Below are 24,631 nucleotides of genomic sequence, written 5' to 3'. Positions count from 1 at the left end.
TGGACAGCAGAGCTATTTATCTCCAACGGTCCGGATGAAAGTGTTGGGGTTTTTATGGTATCAGTATTTGACACTCTATCAGTACTGTGTTGCATCACAATTCAATCCGAATCAAAATAATAACATTTCCTACTGTATTAAACATTGTGCATTCAATTAGAAAAATATTTGCTTGCACTACAACACATTTCTTGAATATGTGGCAAAAACATGTTTATGTTCAAGTCTTTTAAACTTTTTTTTCACCCAGTAAAGGGGTTTTGTGAGGAATTAGGATAGAGGATGCTACATACTGTACAGGTTGTAAACCCCCCCTGAGGCTAATTTTTGATAAAGGGATTTGTGATATAGGGATAAATTAACTAAAAACAACAGTATAAAAATGAAATGATGCTGTAGTCACAACCAGCAGATTTTGTACCATAAGAGTGGATATTTTGTTGGAAAAAAATAAATACTATTCCCCATCCAGTATCAACATTTTTGTAATTTACAGTTGTGATGTTAATTAACTAAATGTTTGGGTGGCATTACATTTCCTTCAAGATGTACGTCCTGTTAAAATGTAGCAGTATATAAAACATAATAAACATAATAGAAGGTGGTGGTTGCACAACAGTACTCATTTTGAGCATTTTAACAATTTAAGTGTTGTATAAAATAACTGATTGGTGTTAAAAAAGAATGGTCAAACTAGAAGAGGCTGAGATAGTCACTAGTATAGGTCATTTCCCAAAATGCAACTCAATAGCATTTTTCATTAGATGTTCCAATGGCAACTTTTTTCAATCTCCACATGTCACAGTTTATAACACAGGCTTACTGTTCAAACTTAAAGCCTCAAACCGGAGCTACAATAACCAAGTTGATGTCATCAAGGGGTAACTTGGTTTGGGCTCAGTGACATCATCAGGGTTACTTACATTTTGGACAGCTCCTCCAGAGCCACAGACCACATTATCAGACTGTTTTCATAGAGCTATGATGAGTTAATTGAACTTTGTGTGTAAAACCCTGATAAGTCCTAATTATATGACAGTAAAAGGCAAGGCAAGGCAAGGCAGCTTTATTTATATAGCGCATTTCATACCCCAGGGCAACTCAATGTGCTGAAAGACAACAGAAAACTCACTGTGAACAATCTCACTGTGAACAACAGAATTTTATTTCAATTAAGTCCATATTTCCAAACAAAAGTAGAGGGGATAAAAACAAACTCATTCAAACTTTCTGTGAACTCATTTATCAACAGACAGCTCTCTAAGGTCCCAGATGGCTTTTCCAATACCAATACTTGATTTTGATGCCACAGTGCCATGTTGGAAATGTGAGACATGTTGTCAAATCAAACTTGCTTCCACCAAGGGGAAGAAAAATAACGAAACAACTTAAAACAGTCCTAAGCTAAGTCACAGTCATAAGTCCAACTGGGATAATATTGTAACATAGACTGAGGTTTTCAGAGGTTAGTGATACATTTCTCTACGGTATCGGTACGATAAGCTCAAATGACATGAGTCGAGGGGGTTTTCCCTACATGACAATATCATCAGGAAGTGGAAAAGAACTCGCGCGAGGTCCAAAAAATGAAAGTGCTGATGTTTTTCTTGACATTGTCTATTGATGTGTTAAAAATCTCCGTATTTTGCATCACATTTCTATGACTTTGTGTGCGCATCAATCATTTTTACATTGTGTGAGTTCATTTCCTCTCCTGACAGGACATAATACCTGTTATAACAGGTAACAAGAGATTATGGCACAGTCATAAGATAAATGCTCAGTGACAAAATCTTTGTTCTAAGGCAAGTACAGCTAGTTTTGTAAAATGCTCCCCTCCCCCCGCCCCCAAAGTCCAAAAGGTCCATTCTTGACAATAACAATTGAAAATCAATGACAAGGATGCAATGTGTCACTCCTGTGATAACATTATGTAAAGAGTTGTGATGGGCCTTTTTGAATAAGTAAAAAGGTCGATCGATTGAATGGCGTAAGGACAGCAAGAATCAACCAGTGCTGTGATTGTAAGGAGTGAATAAGTGTCGGTTCTGACTACTTTACAATGCAAGTGCCTAAGCTTTTATCTGTATTTTTTTTATTCCTTCTCTTCCCCTGAGACCTAAAACAAGTATATAGTCAAATTATAGACAAACCAAACCTTACTTTTTTTTTTAAAATCACCAACACTACCACAAAAATATTCCAAACAATATGCATTTTTTCCGCTTTGGCACAGTCTGCTGTTAAGTGTGATTATAGCTGGGTTTGTCTTTTTGTTCTCGTATTGATATTGGCATATCTGTCCGTCTGTTTACCCACCCTTTGAACCTGAGCTTTCCCATTCAACCCTAATATGCTATAGATGCCTATGAATCAATGATATGCTGTACATATGGACACAATCATGAGTTTTTCTCCATATAAACAGTGCTAATACAAACACACACAATAAAACATGTCCTCTGCAAAAGTCCAAGACATTTTGGCATTTGTCTTCTTTTTTAATGGCTTCTGGTTTTCTTTTCAAAAATTGGTAAATATACAATGGGCCTTGTGCTCTTGGTTGTAGAGTCTTGTTGGCAAAGCCCTTGCTCAGTATTCACCATACTGGGATGCTTGTACGCAGCCTCTCTAAATTTAGGCATAGCACCAACAGTAGATGAATGAGTGTTTTGTCTTTAGCTGCCCCTACACGGGGTTTGAGACTGACATCTGAAGTGAGTCCAACAGACCTGCTGGTGAACTGCGCAATAACCCGTTCTACCAACCTGTCCATCTCGTGCCACATCTCAAATATAGACTGCAACAGGCCACCAAGTCTCTGCATCGGCCACAGTGAATGTTTGGCTGGCTTGTGTAACCGGGATGATGACGTATAACGTCATCAGACTGGGTTTTTGAGCGGAATGGTGCGGGAAATGCTTCCTCTGGGAAAGTCGAGAAGTTGAATGCAGAGAGTGAAGGGAAGGATGGATGAATGGATGAGTAGTCAGATGGATGTTCGGCCTGAATTTCTCCCGCAGCTTCTCCTTCGTCTTGTCTGTCCACCTCAGGGCCCGTTCTCGTTGTAGTGGAGGGAGATGGGCCGGTCGCGCTGCACGGTGGGCATGTAAGGCCAATTGTAGCTGGAGCCCGAGAGCAGCATGTCACGAAGCAGTGTCTCGATGGGTGTCTTGCCTACCAGGCGCACGAAAAACAGCTGCTCGATGACCGGAGAGGAGACGATGCGCAGAGAGGGCAGGCGGAGGAGGAGGCGTCCGAAACGGTTTGGCTGGCTGGGGTACTGGTTCCTTACGTACTCCTCCAGAGCGCACTGGGACTTCTCCTGGATGCTCTCCACGTGGGCAACGTCTGACAATCCCATTGCATCTAGAGAGAAGGAAGAGAAAGTAAAGATTTAGAGTTGATCAATGGATCAAAAAACAATTTAATGCAGGAATCAGACAACACAAAATTTAACTATTTTGAGTCAGGTTGATGATCATGGTGCCTTAATTTCCTGATTTGACAAAGTGAAATGTATAGATTTTGAACATTAACCAAGGCGGATCTGTAGGAAGTGGGGCCAGAGACAGACTTCCGGGATCAGGAACATCAATAATCAAGGAGTACACAACAGACTGTCAAACTTTGTGACGGAGGGCAAAAAAATGATGGCGTCTTAATATTTCTGTTGAGACGTTGTGAAGCATAGTAGAAGCAGAGTGTGTTATCTTCTTGTATGACATTTTACATGGCACAAATAACAAATTGCACACACTGTTTTGGCAAAAAACAAAAGTTAAAATACTTTTATTGTAGTGGCTACAATATGCCTTGATTTTTAAGGGGGAAAACTGGTTGTCTATCTATGGATCAATAGCATCTGTTTTGGGTCACACCACTGTCAGATCTGAGAAGTGCTTCTCCATTTGTTGTTTAACAACACTGCAAAGCCTGACTCTCATGTTTCCCTGTTGTACAGGGATGTTATCAGATTGATATAGTGTAGTCTGATTTGCATGAAGAACAATTTTTAATCATTTAGATACTGAGGCTTGGATTTTGCATGAACTCAAACTTTAAATTTAAATATAGTATGTTTTGAGTCCTGACCTGATAGTGTACATTACATTTAATTTAGTTGACTTAAAGAAATGAGGAGAATGACAAACATGACACAGAGGGGTAATAAAATGTAATAAAGAGCTGACAGTTATTATTTTTTCTCTCAAATTCCTAAAGTCAGAGACATTTTACTCAAACTAAAGGCAATTGAGGTTGTCACTGCAGAGATACATATCTACTACACCCCTGTGGTCTGTGTTCACAGCACAGTACAGTGTTCCCTTTCCCCTCAGCTGGAAGTCATGTTCTGTCTTCCACCTCCTCACACTTCCCCTCCTACCGGCCCCTGCCTTGGCAAGAGTCTCGCACAACCGCGAGAGTGTGTAACATTGTGCGCGATACTTTTCGCACCCTCTATGTGCAGGGGAGAACACGGGGGATTTAGTGAAGGAGGTCATAGATGTGTGAACTCAAAACAAAGACACATTCTACTGTACTCTGCCACATACTGTACGTTCAGTGGGAGTGCTCTTTGACTCTGCCCCCTGAATGAACCCTCATTTGGGTGGACAGGGTTTCGATGAGGGCAATTTCTTCTCAAGCGCATTCTTTTAGTCTAAAAGCACTGGCCCGTAGGTTTTAACCTGTCACCTTGCATCGTAGGTTCCCTTTGTCATCTCACACTTTGATCTGTCCCCTGAGTAAACCCTGCCCTGCTGGGCCTCAGTTCCGCACAACAAAAAAAATTAATTTACCTCATATTTTAATCGAGCGTGTCAAACCCGCTCCCCACCCCCAGCGGCCACTATTCTCATCATTCTGGGTGAATAATTGCTCCCACTTCGGCTGTATTTCCCTCCACTCAGGGGGCAGCTGGACAGCATTTTTTTTTCTTTCTTTTTTTTTGTTGGGCCGCCATTTTGGGTTCTGCGTGACAAAGCAGTCACTGCCTGGTTTGGATGTGAGCGACTGAAACCACTTCGCGTGCCGAAGCGACAGCTCTGTAGGCGCCCTTCCACGCCAACCGCCCTGTTCTTTTGTCTGATCCTTGGGCACACACCAGGTCAGTGGGGGTGAGGGATCAGGGTGGCAGGACTGAGATGCCCGTTCTCTGATGTGGCTTGATGGGACTGGGCTTCAGAGGGGGAGAGGAGGGAGGGGACTCAGAGGGAGGTGAGAGACGATTGGTGTTTGTCTGGGCTTGTTAGCTCATCCTACCGGGTCTGCAGGAGTCAGGTTTATTAACGGGTCAGTCTAGTGTGTGCGTGTGTGCATGTCTGTCTCCATTACATTCAAATTTCTATGTTAATATCTGCACGTTTGACTAAATGTATTGTCTTCGGGAGTCTTTTGGCAAGACGTGCAGTTTTTTTGTGACATGTGTACAAGTGGGTACATCTGCCCATGTAGAGGGAAGTCACATGGGATGCTCAGGGCTAAAGGGGTTATGTAGGTCATGGCCGAGGCTGTGGCGAATCCTCCGTCTCACTGAAACCCACTATACATAATTCAACTCCCGCGGTGGGGGCAGGGGTCCCGGGGCCTGGGCTGGGCTCGAGGTTGAGTTTTGGGAGCGTACAGGGAGGAGGGGTGGATGACTGGTTTCAATAATAGATGGGATCATGAAGGAGAGTTGGCTGATGAAAGCAAGGAAGAGAAGGCAGAGGTGGATTCACAGCCACCCACATAGTACACGGAGGAAAGATGCCACAGTAGGTACACGCAGAGTGAATCTGACAAGCCGTGCAAGGCAAAAAAGAAGGAATGCAATAAAATATAAAAAAAAGAACAAGGACAAGAGACATCTCAGTGTTAGCTTCTTCACCATCCGTTTCCCCTTGGGTCACAAGGCATGATCTCTCAGTGAAGTGTCCCAGACGTGACAGTATTTTTGCTGGCACTGGAGCCCAGCGACTGTCGGGATAAATCTTAACAGGATTTGTGTATAAGCAATAACAAAACTATTACATGAATTTCCTTTAAAATGCAAAACTGTTATATTTTGATTCAAACCTGTCTTTAGCTCAGGAAGGGAGGAGGAGCATAATGCAAAAGCCTGAGTGTAAGGCTCAAGTTCCCTTGTTTTCTACAAAGCTTCAAATACAAACAGCTGTCAAAAGACAAATCTATGAACGCATAAAAGCCTTTTTGTTGTAATATACTGAGCCAGTGATTAAAAGAATGGTATAATACAGAGAAGAAAATTACCATAATCCAAAAAAAAAATAAGATTACAGGCAATGTAAACCATTTTTGTCACAAACAGGTCATTTTAGCAGATCATAGCTGCTTGGCTTCTTTTTTTGTAAGGAGCAGCATACATGTCCTTGTTAGAGTTGCAACTAATGATTGTTTTCATTATCAATAACTTTTTGTCCATAAAATTCCTGTTTTAACTTCTTAGATACCATGTGGACGTCTTCAAATGTCTTTGTTTTTATCTACAGTCAAAAAATTAAAGATATACTGTTCACAACAACACAGGAAAGCATCAAATCTGCACATTTCAGAAGCTGGAACTAGCACATTTTTTTGACATTTTTGCTTTTTAAAAAAAGAGTAAAACAATTAGTTGATTATCAAAATAGTTGCCAATAAATGTACTATCTATCAACTAATCAATTTATCTTGTGAATCTCTGTTTACTGCAGCTTAAATTTAAATAAATCATTTACTTGTTTATCAGTTTCTCACTAAACATTGTGAACAAAGAACTAGATGAGTATCAGAAACTCAGTCATCAATATCCAGTGCAATCAGTTTCACAAAGAAGCACCTAAAGATAAAGACAAAAGCTTTCAGGTAAAAGCTCATTGTCAACTCCAGAAAAAAAAAAGAAGGGAAAAAAAGTGATTTAAGTGAGATACGAGCAGCTACTCACAGGGTCAATAGCAGCCAATTATGAGAGGGCGATCAAATTACAGTGAAATTCATGGAGGGCAGAGACCATGACTGACTCGAGGGAGGACCAAAGACTGTAGCAGCGGCATTTACATGTGGAGCCAATGAGACAATATCTGCTGCAGAATTAGAGGTCACATCTCGGTCAGGCTCAGTGGAGGTGAAAAGGTTGTAGGTTAAGTACAGTTGATGTCAGTTTCATGTATCCGTAAGCTGGATTTCAACACAAAAGAAGGAAGGAATGTTTCTTGGAGCTAAAACCGTCTGAGTCTTATTTTGAAGGATTAATGATCGAGGAACAATTAAAATGTACAGTCACGGGCAGGGATTTGGTTCTCTGTTGGTCTGTGTGTTTTACAGTTGCTGGCCTCTGCTTGCAGCTTCTTATTTAGTAAAACAATAATGCTGCTTACAAGCTAAAGCCCTTTTCAGGCACGGGATGCCAATATTACTGGCTTAATCTATTTAAATGTTAAAATACATTATTTTTTTCTCACAAGCTGAATCTCTGATGGATTTTTAAACTTTTTTTCTCCAGTGAAACCTTAATTTATGACCATCCTGAGTCTGTGGGATGATCACCTTACCTCACACTACATTATTCCTATTTGCTCACACACTGTACATAAAGCATTTACTCGATGTTTAGTATTTAACCTACACAGTTGCTATGAATGAAAACTTTAAATATAGAGATAAAGATTGATAGTTCAATTATTATTGTGTTTGTTTTACTTAAAGGGGAAAAACACTGTTTTAAACACATATAAAGAACCACCTTAACTTAAAATTGGTTAATTTATTGTGTTAGCTGGTTTATTAGCTGGATTATTTTCTTATTCAAAAGGAGATAATTATTGAGTAATACTTTTTTCTATCTTGATAACGTGATAGATATGTATTTGATTTCTCCCTTATTAAGCTGAATCATGTTTATCTGACAGCATTTAATTCAAACTTTTGAAAGTGTTATGGAAAAGTTACAACTGTGGGTCCAATTGATCAAGTAATACTGCTGTCATGATTTTTACCTAAAAGTAAGTAAAGTAATAATGAAGCGATGTCTGAGAGGGAATTCGTTACAAAATGCAATGCTTCAAATCTAATTGAATTTTTCTTTAGTGTTTTTTTAATCGATTTGCTTTGAAAGTAAATGCGTTTATTTAAAACTGGCAACAGCAATATACCCTAAAGAAAGTTCTTAATATCTATAGACGTAACATATTATTATTATATAATGAAGATAATGATACTTGATAACAATAAAGTAGCTTATTATTAATTGTTATTGTGTTCAATGACTGTATCTCTGATAAATAAGGAATGTATGTATCTGCAGGAGTTCTGCCTCTTTTTGGCCACTTCTCTAATTTAGGTTAAGCTGTTTCCATTTGCTTTGATATGCTGCCATTAAGTGTCTCTGTTGACATGAATAAACCAATTAACAGAATGATCCTGCGCCAATAGAAGTCAGCTCACCCAGCTGTGACTGTAATGCTTCCCTTTCTGCATGAGCAAAAGTTACTCATAGGAGAAAGGTCATGTGACTCCAAGTTTGTGTAGCGGAAAGAAGAAAAAAAAACAAGTGAAAGGGCAGGATTTTTTTAACTTGTATTTGATTTATTATCCTAAAATTGGACGTGGAGTAATACTATTTAGTTTTCTTTTACTAGGAACTATTACAACTTTCTGTTTATATGTTTTGCAACTTCCAATCCCCCCTGGAGCATCATATTTGCACACTACACATTATGGCAGGAGTTGTTTTTAGAACTTCCTCTCCCTCAGTTTCTCCTCCAATATCCAGGTTTTGGTTTCATGAACCGTGGTGATATCACTCATATTCAAATAAGCTTGACTCATCTAACCCCCAATCTGTAAATTTGCCAATCCACGAGACATTTTTGAGTAAATATAAAAATAAGGCCAGTCTACAGAATATTTTTACACAGCGTTGCTTTGGCTTAATGGCATACAAATCAGGCATGAGTAGATTTTGCATTTTTGGTTGATGACTTTCTAGCAGCTCAAGATAATGTGCAAATAACTTTTAAACTTTCGATCACCCTCTCTGGAGCCACCAACCTCCAGTTATATCCTGCTCCAACATCCTGTTTTAACTTTACTTCATGGAAACAAGGCACCATTAAAATCTCATGCAGGTCCCCCTGTGAGTTAAATAAACTTCTCTCTTCTCCTTCTGTACACACAGGCTTCATTCAAACTTACCAGATGTGAAGAGCACAATGGACTTGAGGCAGGAATATTCAGCCGTGTCGACCTGCAGGGCCTTCAGCTTCTCCACCTGCTCCTGGAAGACGCGGATGTGGTCCATGAAGGCCACCACACGCTCGGCTGACATGGGCGAGGCGTGCAGGCCGGCCGCTGCCAGCAGAGGGGCCACATGAAGAGGCATGGAGCACTGGGCAGCGTTGAGGACGAAGAGCTCGCTCCATGACATGCGCAACAGCGCCACCTAGGATGTAGGAAGAATGGAGTGAATATTACAGAAAGGAATTTATTTTCACTCAATATGACAGCAGGATACCTCTAAAATATTAAATCAGATTTCCATGACACTTACATGCAGACAGGCTGTTGCAGATATGGAATTTTTACTATTTCACAATTATTTTTTAATCCTAATGAAGAAAAATAATCTGTTTATTGTTTGTTTACAGGATGAAATCTATTCAAATTTGAAAGAAATCATGTTTTTTAAATGTAAGTAATAAAAACATGGAGTTGGAGAACATTTGCAGAGGCTCTTTAGATGCCTTCTACAAAAAGGCCTCAGACTCCATCTATGTCTGGCATTAACCTAAGTCAACTGTGATCTGATAGTAACGCATACTTCTAAGTGTCTACAAAGACCAGAGATGCATTGAACATCCAATAAACAAACCCACATTCAGAGATGATTATCATTTGGTCACATTATCAAAGAGATTACAATACATGCAAACAGGACAGAAGCTTCCTTAAATGCACAAATTCATTCCACCAGTAATATATTAACTCATCACAGGAAGGAGGAAGCATACACAAACCAGACACACAGCAGAAAGTTCACAGAGACCGCATACAGTAACTGTCATAAATTGATTGTAAGGGTAAGCCAAAGTGTTGAGGTGTTTATTGTCAGGTTGTTTAAAGGTCATAAAGATTACAAGATGATGTGTCAATCTATGTTATGTCAGTGGGAGGATAAATATGTTTTAATATGTTTACTGGAAGCGCAGTGATCTGAATACATGTGTCGACAAAGTAATACGAACATGGAAACAGAGTTGAAGCCCGATGTCGCAGCATATTGCAAAGCTAAACAGGGTCATGAGTTCAATGCCAGTAGATAGCATTATCTATCCACTATGAGATAAATTGGGTAATTGAAAAAGGTCCAAAATATCTGTTAAAATTAGACATCATAATATAATTATTAATCTGCTGAGGGAGAAATAGCCTAAAGAATTGTCAAGTTATATATGAGGAACAGCAGTCACGAGTTGAAACTATTGAGTATGTGCTGTTGGTATGTAACCTAACATGACCCAGAGAGCAGAGAACCAATAATACAATACTGAAGCACTTACTGAGAGAGGAGGATGTATATATATATATATATATACACATCCTCCTCTATATATATATATATATATATATATATATATATATACATATATTATATCATTTTTTATATATATATACACACAGCCTATAGTGAACACTACTGATTTCTTTTCACATGACAGCAAAGATTAATGAGAGGGGAAAAGTCACACACCAAAAATGTGAGTGTGTTTTCCATCATTTAAAGATCTTTAATGCAAAGGGTGTAAGCGAGTCTTGTCAGCAGAGGCTGAAATATTGTGAAATCTATTAAAAAAATATATTAATCACAGCTGACAAAACAGCATTTCTTTTCATTGGTTTTCATTCAATGGCACAATTCAATAGAAACAATTGTTTTCTTTTTTATTCTTTGGGTGGCAATGTCGCTCTCTCAGTCCACCATTTTCAACCTGAAATATCTTTTAAAATATTGGTTGGTTTGCCATGAAACATGTTTCATCTAGCTAGCGCCATCATCAGATCTAAATTTCAATGTTTCCAATAATAATATAACTGAACTAAAGTGGTGAAAATAGTCAATTTCACCATCTAAACATCAGTTTAATAAGGCACAGAGTATTGTTTGCTGTATATTTTGAAAGTGTATAACACCCTGTTGCCAAGTTTCTCTGTGTTTTCTCTTTATATTATTAAAGAGTTGCTGTTTGGGTATTTTCTGTGGAAAGTCAATTCTAGTTAAGCATCAAATTGGCCAACTCACCTGATCCATGAGCTGCAGATCAGGGAAGAAAGGGATGTTTTTTGCCCACTCAACAGCGCTAAACAGAAGCCTGGCCGCCAGCTCGCAGATGTTCTCAATGCCCATCAGGTTGTTTCCCTGCATGCACTGGGCCCCGTAGCGAGACGTGGGGTAAGGCTCTGCACGCAGCAGCAGAGAAATGAAGCCGGATAGGTAGGGCTGGCCGTTGTACGGGTCGGTACCATTGGTCAGGTACTGTCCCGGGCTGCTCTGGGAGTTTGATGTACGTCCTCGTTGTACAGCTGATTGAAAAACAAGAGAAGGTGAGGGTCAGAATTCAGCTGCATAAATCTGAACTTTTAATTCATGAATTTGTGACATTCCCAAGTACTTCTGTCTTTTCTTTCTTTGCGTATGTCTTTATCTCAGTCCAGCTGATAACTTTTAACAGACAGCACATTTCTGTCATTAGGTGGCTGTTACACTTATGATTTATGAGGCCTGCTGTAACATTATGCAATACACCTAAACCTGGTCCACATCCAAACGGCCTCTGCACGGCATGCATGAAAAGCGAAAAGCCTGCAGGAGAAACGGAAAGGAAGAGGAGACGAAGACAGAAAAGAAAGAAGCAAATTGGGCATGTCAAATGTGTCGGGTGGGTGGGCTGCAGAATGGGGTCGAAGGGTTGAAAAGTGTAGAGACGGGAACATTTCTGTGACTCTTAAATATGTCAGCGTTTGTCTCCTCAGTGGAGCAGTGGAAAGTGGCCAGGCCAAGGCCATTCTCCGCTGCTGTTGTGCATCAATGAGTAATGACAAGCAGCAGCTGGTAAAGATATAACACTTCTTCACACCTACATATGTTATGCACCCGCATATGCATACACACATACGCATACCACATATGAATACATACGGTAACATCTCCCCTCCTCCCTCAGCTGGCAAATGGCTCAGCCTGAGGCGAAAAGGGCACACAGAGGCCATGCTCATGTACACACACACACACACACACACACACACACACACACGCCCCCGTGCCGAGCGATGATGATGCGGCGAGTGCTCAAAGGCCCATTTGGAAAACACCTGTTCAGTCATCCCCACTGTCTGACTAATAACTCCATCTACTGTTTCACACAGGGAGAGAGAGAGAGGGCGGGAGGGGGAGAAAGAGAGGGCGGGGGAGAGAGAGAGAGAGAGAGAGAGAGAGAGAGAGAGAGAGAGAGAGAGAGAGAGAGAGAGAGAGAGAGAGAGAGAGAGAGCACAGGGGAGAGAGAGAGAGCACAGGGGAGAGAGGAAAGAAATGAATGCAATGAAAATGAAAAGGGGGGAAAATGAGGTAAAAGGGTGAAATAGGAAGATAAGGTGGAGAAGGAGAGAGTGAGAGGTGATAAGTTGAGAAAACGTAGATTGAGGGCAGACAGAGATGAGAGAGAAAAAGAAAAAAGGTGCATAGTTCAATATGTTTGAATATAACCTGAGATGAGGCTTCAGATAGAAAGCGGTGGTTTACATAAAGAGACAGGTGGAGGTAAGAGGTGGAGAGAGAGGGGTGAAAGAAAAGGGAGAAGGAGGGGTTTGAAAAATGCTTTTCAACTCTGCATCACCTGTCACCTCAGACACAGCAGCTGTGTCAATTGAACGCACCATGGTGCGTTTAAGAAACGAAAAGGTCAAATCACTCAAAAGCGTTATAAAAATGCCTTTAATTCTAGCCTGTCCTCTGTGCAGAAGAAAAACACTTCTGCACAAAAGGTGTTGACCTCAAAATACTAGTTTTCCTTGTGAACTTGTGTCAACCCGTGTTCCCGGAAAAGAATGTAGGTCTCCTTTGGCAAACAGCACAGTCTCACTGAGCTAAGAGGTGTTGCCTGTCACAAAGAGAAGGTTGCACAATGGGACATTCCTTGTCCTTCTCTAGCAGCTCTTGTCTTGTTTAGCAGAGAACGACTGTCAGATTCGCCACACGTGTCTGTGTCTGCAGGATGTTCAAAAAAGGAAGGGAAATAAATTACCGCGCGTAGAAGCAGGGGTAACAGTGGTCCGAGAGCGAGGCGTTGTAATTTCCACAAAGATTACCTGGTCAAATATGTTTTCAGTTACAGCACTCTGAGGTTTGCTTTAAATGTGAAGTGAAAGAGTCACAGTGCTCTAGCTGTCAGTCAGTAATGTTATTGTAATGCAGGCTTGCGAAAGACTCTTCCCTGACTGTCCATATCTAAGTCAGAGCACTACCATGACCTAAAAATGTCATCCTGTCCAGGCTTGTTAATGTGTTTTATCTCACAAAAACCCTATTTTTGGGTTTCTCAGTAATACACTGAGCAAGTTGTAAAACACATTAACCCTGACTTCAATGTGGAATTAATCAAATGCATCAAGATTCAATGACATTGCACAAATTCCACGACCTGTTGGGACCCCCCTGGTTGCGATGTCTCCGATTTTGTGAATTCACAGCTATTAATCTGCTCTCATATTGATTAGTGGTTAATCCTGCAGATGGTGGCAAATCTACTTGATCCACTTGACTTTTCAAAAGCCTCATTGTCGAGGTCACTCGTGGCTGAGAGGCAGAGCACTTGAGTATGTCTGACTGAGACACATCGCTCTCTGTTTTTGCCCGCCTACAGCTGGCTGAAGAGACTGACGTACAGAGAGACAGAGAAGGAGAGACAGAAAAGGAGGGAGGAGGGATTATGGAGCGGTCCCAAGGACTAGAGAGAAAGACAGACAAGTGTAGAGACAGAGAGACGCAGTATCTTGACATAAAGGAGGGCAGCAAGAGACGGAGAGAGTGAGAGAGACAGAAATGAGATTAGATAGATAGAGACACAGAGAGAGAGACAAAACAGATGCCTGAGGATATGAGAAAAAAAGGAAACCAGGGTCAGAGACAGAGATGGAGAATAAAAGGGGGATGAGAGCATAAAGTCAGATTTGAGTGTCTTCCATAATCTGCTCCCTGCTTTTTAATTGGTGCACTGTGCCTTTGCTTAATGTAATTGACAGAGCGCATCATCTGACAAAAAAGCAAAAAAAAAGCTAGAAAACTTCATTTTTCTGCAGATATGCAAATAAATATTCTCACATATATTCCGAAACCAAACCGAGGGAATAAAAAGCACACACACACACACACACACACGCACACACACACACACACACACACACACACACACATACACAAAAAAAAGAATGAAACAACATCTCATGTAGCTGGGACTTAAAATGAGGGCACGAGAAAGTGGTAGAGGAGGAAAGTGCATGCAGACAGAGGTACCATGGGACATTTCAGCTGCGACTTTTAAAATGCCACTTCAGCAAATGGCAGCTGGCAGAGTGCATGGTTCGCTGCCTGGCTGCCCTGGATTAGCCTCTGGGTCAGACTGTTAGTGGAATTACAGCAGCTAAATACAATTAAGGCCTATCAACATTTGGACTAAAAGGTCACCGTGCCGGGGCAACACAGACGCATTATAGATTTGGCTCAGTCTAATAGTTGCGTTTAATAAGTAGCTTTTCCATTTCTAAAGCTTCCACCGCCGAATGAAAAAATAAACACGTTACCTCACATGAACCTGCGGCTGATGTGTGGCCATGTCACTTAGTGCCACGGCTCAACTGAGTGTTCGTGTGTGTGTGTGTGTGTGTGTGTGTATGAGGGACATTTACAAGATTAGAAAAATCTGCAGCCATCAAACACACTGTCAACCAAAAAACTAAAAGTCTCATCTGCTAAAAAGACATCTGGGAGAAGCAAAGGAAAGATATTATGTCATGTCATTGTGCCCATGTGTGTGTGTGTGTGTGGGTGTGCATGTGCGTGTCTGTGTGCGTGTCAGTGCATGTACTGTAGATGTATACATAGTTGTAATCTAACTCAGAGGGCAGTGTGTGCGATGTGACATCAAGGTAATATCCTGCGGCTCGGTTTTACTTTGGCCCTGAACTTTAACCTGCAGGTCACTGCTCTGCAGCGGGGCAAAGCTCCAAAGAGAGCCTGATAGGAGCAGAGAGGAGCTAATGTGTAAACCAGGAGAGAGTTAGAGATAAAGAGACTGACAAACAGAGCTGACAACGTGATAGTACTGAATGGAAAAAAGTTATTTGCTTCTGTCGAATAACAAGGATGTCAGAACACTTTAAATTCTTCCATTTTTATTATTTTAAAAGCTTCTATTATTTAGCTCAAAGTTTTGTACTTATTTTATATATAAAATGGATATAACATGTACAGACACTCTGGACTGTGAGTCCATGGTCCACAGTATTTGTCTGGCTGTGTGCTGTTGTGCAAGAACAGCCTCTAGTTATTTTGCTACTTATTCTACAGAAACATTCTCACCGTACATCTACGTATGCACTGTTGTAAAGTGAGTGAATAATAATGCATTGTGTATATGTCAGGGGCAGCGGAAAGAAACTGTAAATACAACTCTGACATGTTATCACTTTTTTTGCCAACACTTTCCTATTTACACATCCAGCAGACACAGGGCAACATTAGCATTTATTTGTGTTCACCTGATGAATGTTAGTCTGATATTCTCTACTTTTAGGTCTGATTTTGATCTAAACTAAATTGTAATCTTGCTCTTTGGCTGCTATATGCTTGACTACAATCAGCACATAGTTGTAAATGTTATCCTTCTGAGGTTAGGTGCTGGCCAGGTAGCATATTGTCCATTTTAGGTGCCTCCTGCAGCCAAAAATGATGCTATGGGAACAACATTAGTGAGCCAACCTTTAATTGAGACCTTTAAGTGCATAATAAAGTTCCATAGAGTTGAGGATAACTGCAGTTAGCTAATAATTATCTGGAGGTTTATCACTACGAGTGACACCTTTCAGATTCCTTGTAGTCATGTGATCCATTGTTCCTATAATGATATTGATTATAACAGCTTTAATGGTACACTTAAAACACTTAAAATGTCAAGGCTGCTGAAAATTATTGTGCTACACTGAGGGAAACTGTAAGCCCTCCTAAACTTGGAATACGTTGAATTAATATTTTGTGTGTAAATCAGTCAGAGCGTGTCAAAATGGATATTTGTTCGTATAAAAGTGTGGCGCATGATAAACTCAAAACACTCGTTCTTCTCATCTACTGAGAGAGTATGGAGAACGAACCACGTGCTCACTGAGCGAGGACTGACTCCATCCCCAGTTGTGTGTCGAACATGAAAGAGTGGAGGTATGCGGCGAATGTGAAAGACACAACAGAACAAGAGTGCAGAAAACCGGAGGCAGTGCAGGAGCGGGAGGGAAAACTGTGACACAGACAGAGACAGACAGGGACATGGAGGGCAGAGGAGGAGAAGGATGAGGAGGAGGAGGAAGAGAAGGAGGAGGAGGAAGCATCTTTGTGTAAGGTAGTTTGATAGCTTTTGCTGTATGGATGCTGTTGCCTCACTCTTTCTCTCAGACTTTGATGAGGCAGTTCCTGAATTAATTAGTAAACCAAATTCACCCTTCGCTGAGTGACTCTGATTCACGCTATCCTTATTAATTTATCCTCATTTACACTTACAGCCCCCCCCTACATTTACCACTCAGGGAGCCAAAGAAGAACTAACTTCATGCTTTAGACATTTATGCGTCAAGCTGCGTGCATACGTGTTTTTAAACAGATCATTCCTGCCTCACTCTTCTTCTATTTCTTCAGCTAGTATTGTCATCATACAGCATACAGGGATAATTCACCCAAAACATGACTTCTCATTTATTCCCAGTGGTATCTGGTCATGCCTTTTGTTTTGGTTTTAATTTTATTTTTAGATTATGAGGTATATATACGACTGAGACATCTGCTGCCACTCCAGTAGGGATTAATGGATTTCTGTTTCTGGTGCTCAAAGTTTAGAAAAAATACTAAAAGTCAGCTGCAAAAAGCCTTTACAGAACTAAACCATCCAACTGCTTACCAGCCTGCATGAAGGGACGGGCTTCCCCATTAGGCAAGGTCGGACACTGCCTGGGGGCTCCTAATGTTTTGAAATAAAACATATAAAATGATGTTACTATTATGATAATGCACAACAGATTAATGTACTATTCATGGTCATTAGTCCACACTGTGATTAAATGTTTTGGCTTCATATTATGCTACTTCAGCAGCTTTTCCACCAGACAAGAACGAAATTATTTTATACTGCTTGGCAAAATAATAACATACTTTCCAAGTACTCCTAGTTTTATCTAGCCATGCACATAGTTTCATTTGTCTCGAGGCAACAGGAGTGACATTGGCAGACCTCCAAATTTGACCAAATTAAAGCAAAACAACAGCGTCTGTATGGTTTCATAACACGGAGGGGTTAAGTGGGAAAATGGGGGAATTAGAGGGACTCTTTAATGTGTGGTCGAGGAGAAAAAAAACAACAACATTGCATTAGACGTGGAAGAAATTACCCATCTTTATCAAACTATAAATATAATAATTTTCTTCTTTTTTTTTTCTTGATTCCAAATGAGGACAAACAGGAAACGTTTGTTGCAGCTGTTAATAGAGCTTTGTGTCTTCTTGTGCTCATTTCCTTCTGCACTACTGCTACTACACTTCCAATCAGTGAGCATGGATAAGATCATGAGCTAAACGCCTAAAATATACATGTGGCTGGATTCCCCCACAGCGTCGAAGCGGAGGAAAGACACATGGGGTTAAATGTTCCTGACAGTGACCGACAAATTCTGTACCTCTGTGTCAACTCTGTGTGTTATTACAAGTGACCCGAGTGACACAAAAAAACAGGTTGAGCTACTTAAAGTCACAAGCAAAACACTCTAGAGTCAGTATGTTAAAAGGGACTGAGTGAATGCACCTGAAGGTCACATTACATTCGCTGTTGTTGGATGTGCAAGGGGTGCGGTGGGGGGTGGGGGGGTGCTTAAAAAAACGACTTTATATGGAGGAGGTCATTATATGTTGTACTGCCTCCTCACCTTGATGTGTCTAAACGTATTAAAAACAGCATCAATCATCTATTCAGCCACATGCCTTTCTGCAATATTCACGTTAGCCTTGGGGATAACATCACTGGCTCTGCTGTATCGCTTTAATGGAGGCTGGCTAGCACTGAGCGTTATGTCAATGGGAGCCATTTTCATCTGAGAGGCCTCGGATAATGACTTTGTCTGAAAGTGTGGTGACAAGGGTTAAGTATTTGAATTCGTCAATAGCTAAATTACTGGGATGAGCAAAGGATTTCAGAGCCAAAGGAGACCAGGCTGCAGTGTTTTGGTGTTAAATTGCCCGCTCTTACAAGCCGACTGTGGAGTATGGATTAGTCAATACACTGTCTGTTACACTTTAGTGTTCCAGTGGGGTATTTACTTACTGGTGAGGCCCCGGCCAGTTCACACATTTGGACTTTGACTTGCGCCTGTCTGTTATTAATGTTTTAGTTTTGGTTGACCTATATTTTCCGCTGCTGTTTTGTCACAGTGTAATATGGGTCAGAGGAGGAAGCAGCACATCCCACCGTGCATGCTGAGTTTGGGTATTACATACTCTTGTGCTACTAACGGCTGTTCAGACAATTTATCGTCAGTGCATTCACAACTCTACTTGTGTGTCTCTGTGTGGTGTGATGTGTACACAGCTGCCCAGGTGTCAGATTCAAGACATACACAACAGCTAAGATGACATTATCATTGTGAACGTATGTATTAATCAACAGTAAACTACTGCACGTCTTTGTGTTCTCAGTGAAGTCAGTAGCTCGTCCTTGTGGGGTGTTTCAAAATTAAAACATTCACTCCAGCTCAAAGGAACTGTCAAGCTGATTCTCTTTGCCGCTCTGCTTCCTATTCAGCCTAGAAACTACACTGACAGAGAAATAAGTGGAGGTTTTTGTGTAGCTGCATTGTTAGACGATGACACTAACGCTGCCAAGGTTTTTTAGGGGTTTGGGTCCCACTGAGGCCGCCACAGAAATGTTTACTGTCATGATGCTGAAAGGTGCTCCAGATAAAAGTCTCCAACAAATGATATTATGTTCTACACAGCAGTCTACCGAAAGAGGTCAAACATCCCCTTTGGAAACAAAAAGAAACACACACACTTGAAAGTGAAAATCCTCTAGACCTGAAGCGGTCCACTCATGAAACTTTGAACATGTCTTCTCAGGCCGATTAATATTAATTTAGTTGAAACAGCAAAGTCATGCGGGAGTGTTAGTGATATTAAAAGATGCTGTAATTTTAATAACCGAAACCAGCTAATTTTATTGATGAGGCACTGGTGGAGCTACAGACCAGATGATGCAAACTGAGGTCATCAGCAGCAGCGCTCAGCTATCCAGAAACACAATCTTCACATAGCCTGACAGCTTCAGACTTCATTTGTGAACAAAATCCGTCAACACTTGCAAATAATTATAATAACATAAGTTGTTCCATCTTGCAGCACTTTCCTTCAGATTTTGCTCTTAGCCTACTTTGTCAGGATGTGAAGCGCCCTTTGACCTATGTGTGGGTGCATTTTTAAGTAAAAAGGCTTTGAAATGCCAAAACATGCCAATCTCTTTCAGTTAAATGAGTTGCATGTTCTCGCTCATGTTGCCTATTCTGCTGCTTCATTTTAACACTATCTTAAAACTTTTAAAGAGGTATCGAGGAAACATCAGTCGCATATTTCACGTGGACTGTAACTGTGAACAAACATTGCGTCTCCTTGACAACCTTAGGTGAACCTGTTGAACAATGTAGAGGAAACATGACTTATGTATGACCTCTGGGGAGGACGATAGCGGTTGTGTGCTTTAACAAGTCCTGCTGCTTTTTAGTTGACACCCTAAATCTTTGAATTCTGGGATGCAGAAGTGTTAAATTTACTGTAGATGTTGCAATAAAATAAAGATGCCAGGATTTTCAAATATTAATGAACAGTGTAGGCAGAAACGCCAAATACAGCATTTGCCTTGGTGTTTTTTTAGCAGCTCAAAATATCAGTTGTGGTTCATTTAATTTGAGACAAGTCATGCTAAAATTATGCCTTGCTCAGCTTTTTATTAACAGCTCACTACTTATGACATTTCTCATTTTTATGTCTGATTTTTAGAGGTACTATTCCAGTGTTCCATGTTGCAGAGAGACAACACATGTGTATAAACAAAAGCATGTAGGCAAGTAAACAAATGGTCACTGATAAATAGGAGTCAGTCTACAAAGAGGATTTAAGGGCACCGTTTAATCCCGTTGACCTCACATGCACTAACAGATGAACTCAGCCTATGTAAATTGCCTATAAATGCTCCACATTTAAGCGACTCGCACAACTCTAAACCAGCACTGCAACGCATTGTTTATATCAGGTAGTGAACACATGATGTTTAACATTTTATTTTTTTCTAAAGGATGTTTTGTTGAATAATTTACCATATTTTCAACTCAAATTGAAGAATTTCCCACCCACCTATTATTTGGGCTGATTTTAATTAAACACGCATTTTTGGAAACGTTTGGAAAGATCTGAATTTAACTTGAAAGTAAATTTAATAATTTCACTTAATTTAATAATGTCAGGAGACAAATTACTTCTTCAAATGATTTTTGTAGATAATGTTACAATCTATATGCACAGCATCATAATGTTATCTCTTTTAAAAGGCGAGACTAATTCCTTTTGACGCGATTGTTTAATAAGTTTATAAACTTTCTGACGTCTCATGGCTGTAATGTCAGCTCTGCAAAGTCAGCTCTGCAAAAACACTAATTTAAATAAAGCATTTACTTTAGTTAGTTTTAGTTCTAGGGACTTTTTAAAAATAATTTACCATTGGTGATACATGCAAATGATCTTTTCAGGAATTTCATTTCAATTTCGTGTTGAAAAAACACTAGGATGACTTGATTTGCATTGAATTTGATTTCCTCTTCCTCTGACATCTTTTCACCTGTTAGGACGATAAAATTCAAAGTTTCATTTTATGTCTCAGTTCCAAAACTAACTCACAAGGATATTTTTTCTGCTGTAAACACGCTACAGTGCGTCAGGCGATTTCCTCGGGTTCATTCAGTCGGAAAGGAGCATGACCGAGTTGGTGTGGCTTGCGGGTATTTTACATGAGGTAAGACTGTGTGTACAGTGCACACACACACACACACATACACTCACAGTTACAGAGAGGCATAGCGGTGCACTAGCGGGAACCCTTGAGGGATCGTCTCCTCTCAGGCTCTAAGGACGGGTATATCCACCATCTCTGCATTCATAGTTTGGCTCAAGCAGAGAACAAAGGGCGGCTGGGCCGTTTAGAGCCACTGTTTGTCCTTCAGTGTCCCCTGCCGAAGTGTCCTTGAGCAGGGATGCTGCTGCTAACACTATTCCGTACTCTGAGAGGGAAAATAAAAGGGGCGAAGTGTGACATCTTCATTAGAGATTCAGACTTGTTTGATGGTATTTAAGGTCATAATTTGGTGAGACGTTGCACTTTTATTTGCTCACATAAGACACTTAAAGCCTATTTGTATGTGGCTCACCTGATCTCAAAATATTGGAGCATAGTTTGCAGAATACATGCTGCTGTTGTTGGCATTTTCATTCATTTTCTTAAGAGATTATATCAAAAAATCATGTAGCCACAAACTCCCCATACTGCCTTTGATCCTGAAAACTGTCACCTCTGAATTATGTCTTGATGGCTGGAGTTCAGTTATCCAATCCAACTCACATAACCACCACAGAAAATGTAACATATTAGTCACGCTGTCAAAACAATAGTTAGGAAAACAATATTTTTGGTCCATTTGGTTCACATTAGAAATGATTCACCCTCACATCTCTCATGATCGGGGTGTCGCTGCTGAACGATAATTAATAAGGGAAGCGCTCTTCTTCGCCAACATGTTTCCACTGCTCCTCTTTGGCACTAACTGACCCGTTGTTAATCCAACACAATACAACAAATGTAGCGGCATCCTCTTAAAGCCGCTCTGGGTGTCGGTGAGCAAACAGCATAATTAAAACAGAAGGACAAAAGAGGGATTTTCGAGAGCAGCAATGGGATGAATGGTTTAGATGTGGTAAATGAATGTGAAATAAGCATTTTGGTCCCGCAGGTGGTGACTGATTATTTACCCATTACAACACTGGCTCGTAGAAAGGTTAAGTAGAAGCACACAACCTTCAGATCAACAGGCATTTCACTACATGACGCAGAGGTTTACGCACAAAATTATCTCAGTGGGGTTTTTGTAGTTTTTTTGGTTAGTTTTTCTTTTTTTCTTTGGTAATTCGTCATCTCACAAACTGAAAGAGTGTCACATTTCGTCTTGAAACATGTTCTTATCTTGCAACAAGAGGGAATCTGTCCATGTGTTGAAATTATGGCTTCCAACTCAAATCAGTTTGTGTCCAGCATGTTCTTAAATTATGTTTTCTAGCCACAAAGGGGATAGTCTGTTTTATAATTTGCTGCAAAGATTATTGTTTATAGAAAATTCATGAACCAAGTAGAACTGCACTAAAAACAAGAGTCTCAGTCAATGTGAAGAGTCATTTGTTTTAAAACTGTAAAATATTGTACGATTGATGGCCTGTTTTTGACTTGTATTTTGCAGAGGACATTACGCACAACTTTACGCATAGCAATACATTTTGTAAACATAAGTATCTGGTACCATAGGCTCACACTGACATCCACCTCACACCCACAGAGTACAGTCCCGGTCTTACCTTCTCTCCTCATACCGACTTTGAGGCACTTCTTCAGTCGGCAGTACTGACACTGGTTCCGGTGGTGCTGGTCGATGGGGCAGTCTCGGTTCCCCCGGCAGGTGTAAGTGAGGTTCCGCCTCACCGAGCGCTTAAAGAAGCTTTTGCATCCCTCGCAGGTGAACTGACCGTAATGCTTTCCACTGGACTTGTCCCCGCACACCATGCAGTCCACGTTGGGGATCTTGTCCCCGGAAAGTGCGTCGTTCCCCGGGGTGGAACCATTGGGAGTCCCCGGTGCCCCGCCGGGCTCCTGGCCGCAAATCTGGAGCTGGGACCCCGGATCTGCAGAAATGTTCTCTGACCACTGGTTTACTACCATTGCCATGCTATCCCCAAACACTTTGCTCTTTGTTTAAATCACAGAAGGAGAGTCAGAGAGTGGTAGGGATCCGTCCTGACGTCTTGGGGAGAAAAAACGAGGGAGGACGAAGAGGCGCTTCCCACTTCCTCCAGGAGGTCAATCAAAGCTTCTCTGAGCTTATATTTAAACCGCTTTTTCTATATTATTGAGTTCTTGCTGTACACATCTATCAAAGTTTACAGCAACAGCGAGGAATCATCATGATCGATGAATAAGAGCGTAGCCTACAACTCCCGGTGCTCCTTGCTGCGCAGCAATCCATAAACACGTTGTTCTTCAGAGTGAGACCTCTTGGAAAAGTCAGTCCAATTCGGCAGTGTAGACTGGAAAAGTAAACCCTTATCTGACTATTTGCTTGCCTCTATAAATTGTAAGAGGGTAAATGATACTGAATCTAACAGACAACTATATTTCGCCTATAAGCAGGTCGCTCCAGTCTGCAACACGCTCAATACTGAAAATGTGGGGAAATCAAGATAAATTCAGCCTCATGAATCTTGACAAGATCGATTTAATACTGACCACATTTCACGTTCTTCTGTAAAAGGTTTATTTAGTCCCATCAAGCTCTTTGAAACGATATAAAGCGCAGTCCCGAGGAAAAGGCAATCCTCTTGTTCTTGCGCGGTGAGGTTTTTTGGAAGCCGACGTCAGTGTGCGCTCTGATATTTATTCACCCAACACACAACCTAAATATCCTCGGCGCTGTTTTTTTTGGATGATCGACCGTGTAGGCGAATTGTAGCAGAGACAGTAGGACGCTCTTTGGCGCTCGAGTGTATCGCTTCACCCTTCTACTGTCTGTCCCGTCTCTCGGAGTCAAAGCTACAATTTGGGGAAAGTGTCACAAGCAGGCTCCCACGTACAGCTGCCCCCCCTGGCGGCGCTCCATATACGGTCATTACTGCCAAATAAGGTCACATCCCCTCCCTTCAGCGGGAGCGGTGGGACATGAAGGGTCGGCCGCGATTGGCCCCAAAAGTCTGGTAAAAAGTAAGCAGGTCTCTGATTGGACGACGGTCGATTAGGATGGGTTTGACTGACAGGAGCGGTTGTTGCGATAGAAGTACTTTAAAGTAGGCTACATTAGTGTCCCATTGAAAATAAAAGATTGTGCGTCAAGACATGATAACACTGTGGTGAATATAAAGTAAAAGAACAACTTTACACAGTTAAATTATTTGTGTTGAACATGTGCTTCATATCCTGCAGAGAGATGAAAACCTACACTTTCAGGTTTATCTTTTTAGTTGAATTTATATATTTTATCTTTTAAGGAG

General features: G+C 40.9%; 1 protein-coding gene across 2 annotated transcripts; it reads right to left on the bottom strand.

The window, feature by feature from the left end:
- Positions 1–1,050: 1,050 nt before the first annotated feature.
- Positions 1,051–24,155, bottom strand: nr2f5 (nuclear receptor subfamily 2, group F, member 5). Of its 2 annotated transcripts, XM_062422203.1 has the most exons (5): positions 22,949–24,155; positions 17,196–17,255; positions 11,282–11,562; positions 9,178–9,424; positions 1,051–3,369 (listed from the first exon to the last, which is right to left on the bottom strand). In XM_062422203.1, the coding sequence occupies exons 1-5, from the start codon at positions 23,313–23,315 to the stop codon at positions 3,050–3,052; spliced, it is 1,275 nt and encodes a 424-aa protein (XP_062278187.1). In that variant the 5' UTR covers positions 23,316–24,155; the 3' UTR covers positions 1,051–3,049. The 2 variants fall into 2 exon arrangements, with proteins under 2 accessions (XP_062278187.1, XP_062278188.1); XM_062422204.1 differs by lacking the exon at positions 17,196–17,255.
- Positions 24,156–24,631: the final 476 nt, after the last annotated feature.

Source organism: Scomber scombrus, chromosome 7 (genome assembly GCF_963691925.1).
Source record: "Scomber scombrus chromosome 7, fScoSco1.1, whole genome shotgun sequence".
NCBI classification, from domain to species: Eukaryota; Metazoa; Chordata; class Actinopteri; order Scombriformes; family Scombridae; genus Scomber; species Scomber scombrus.
Note: the sequence above shows the minus strand (reverse complement) of the source record. Positions and strands in the feature narration are given on the sequence as shown.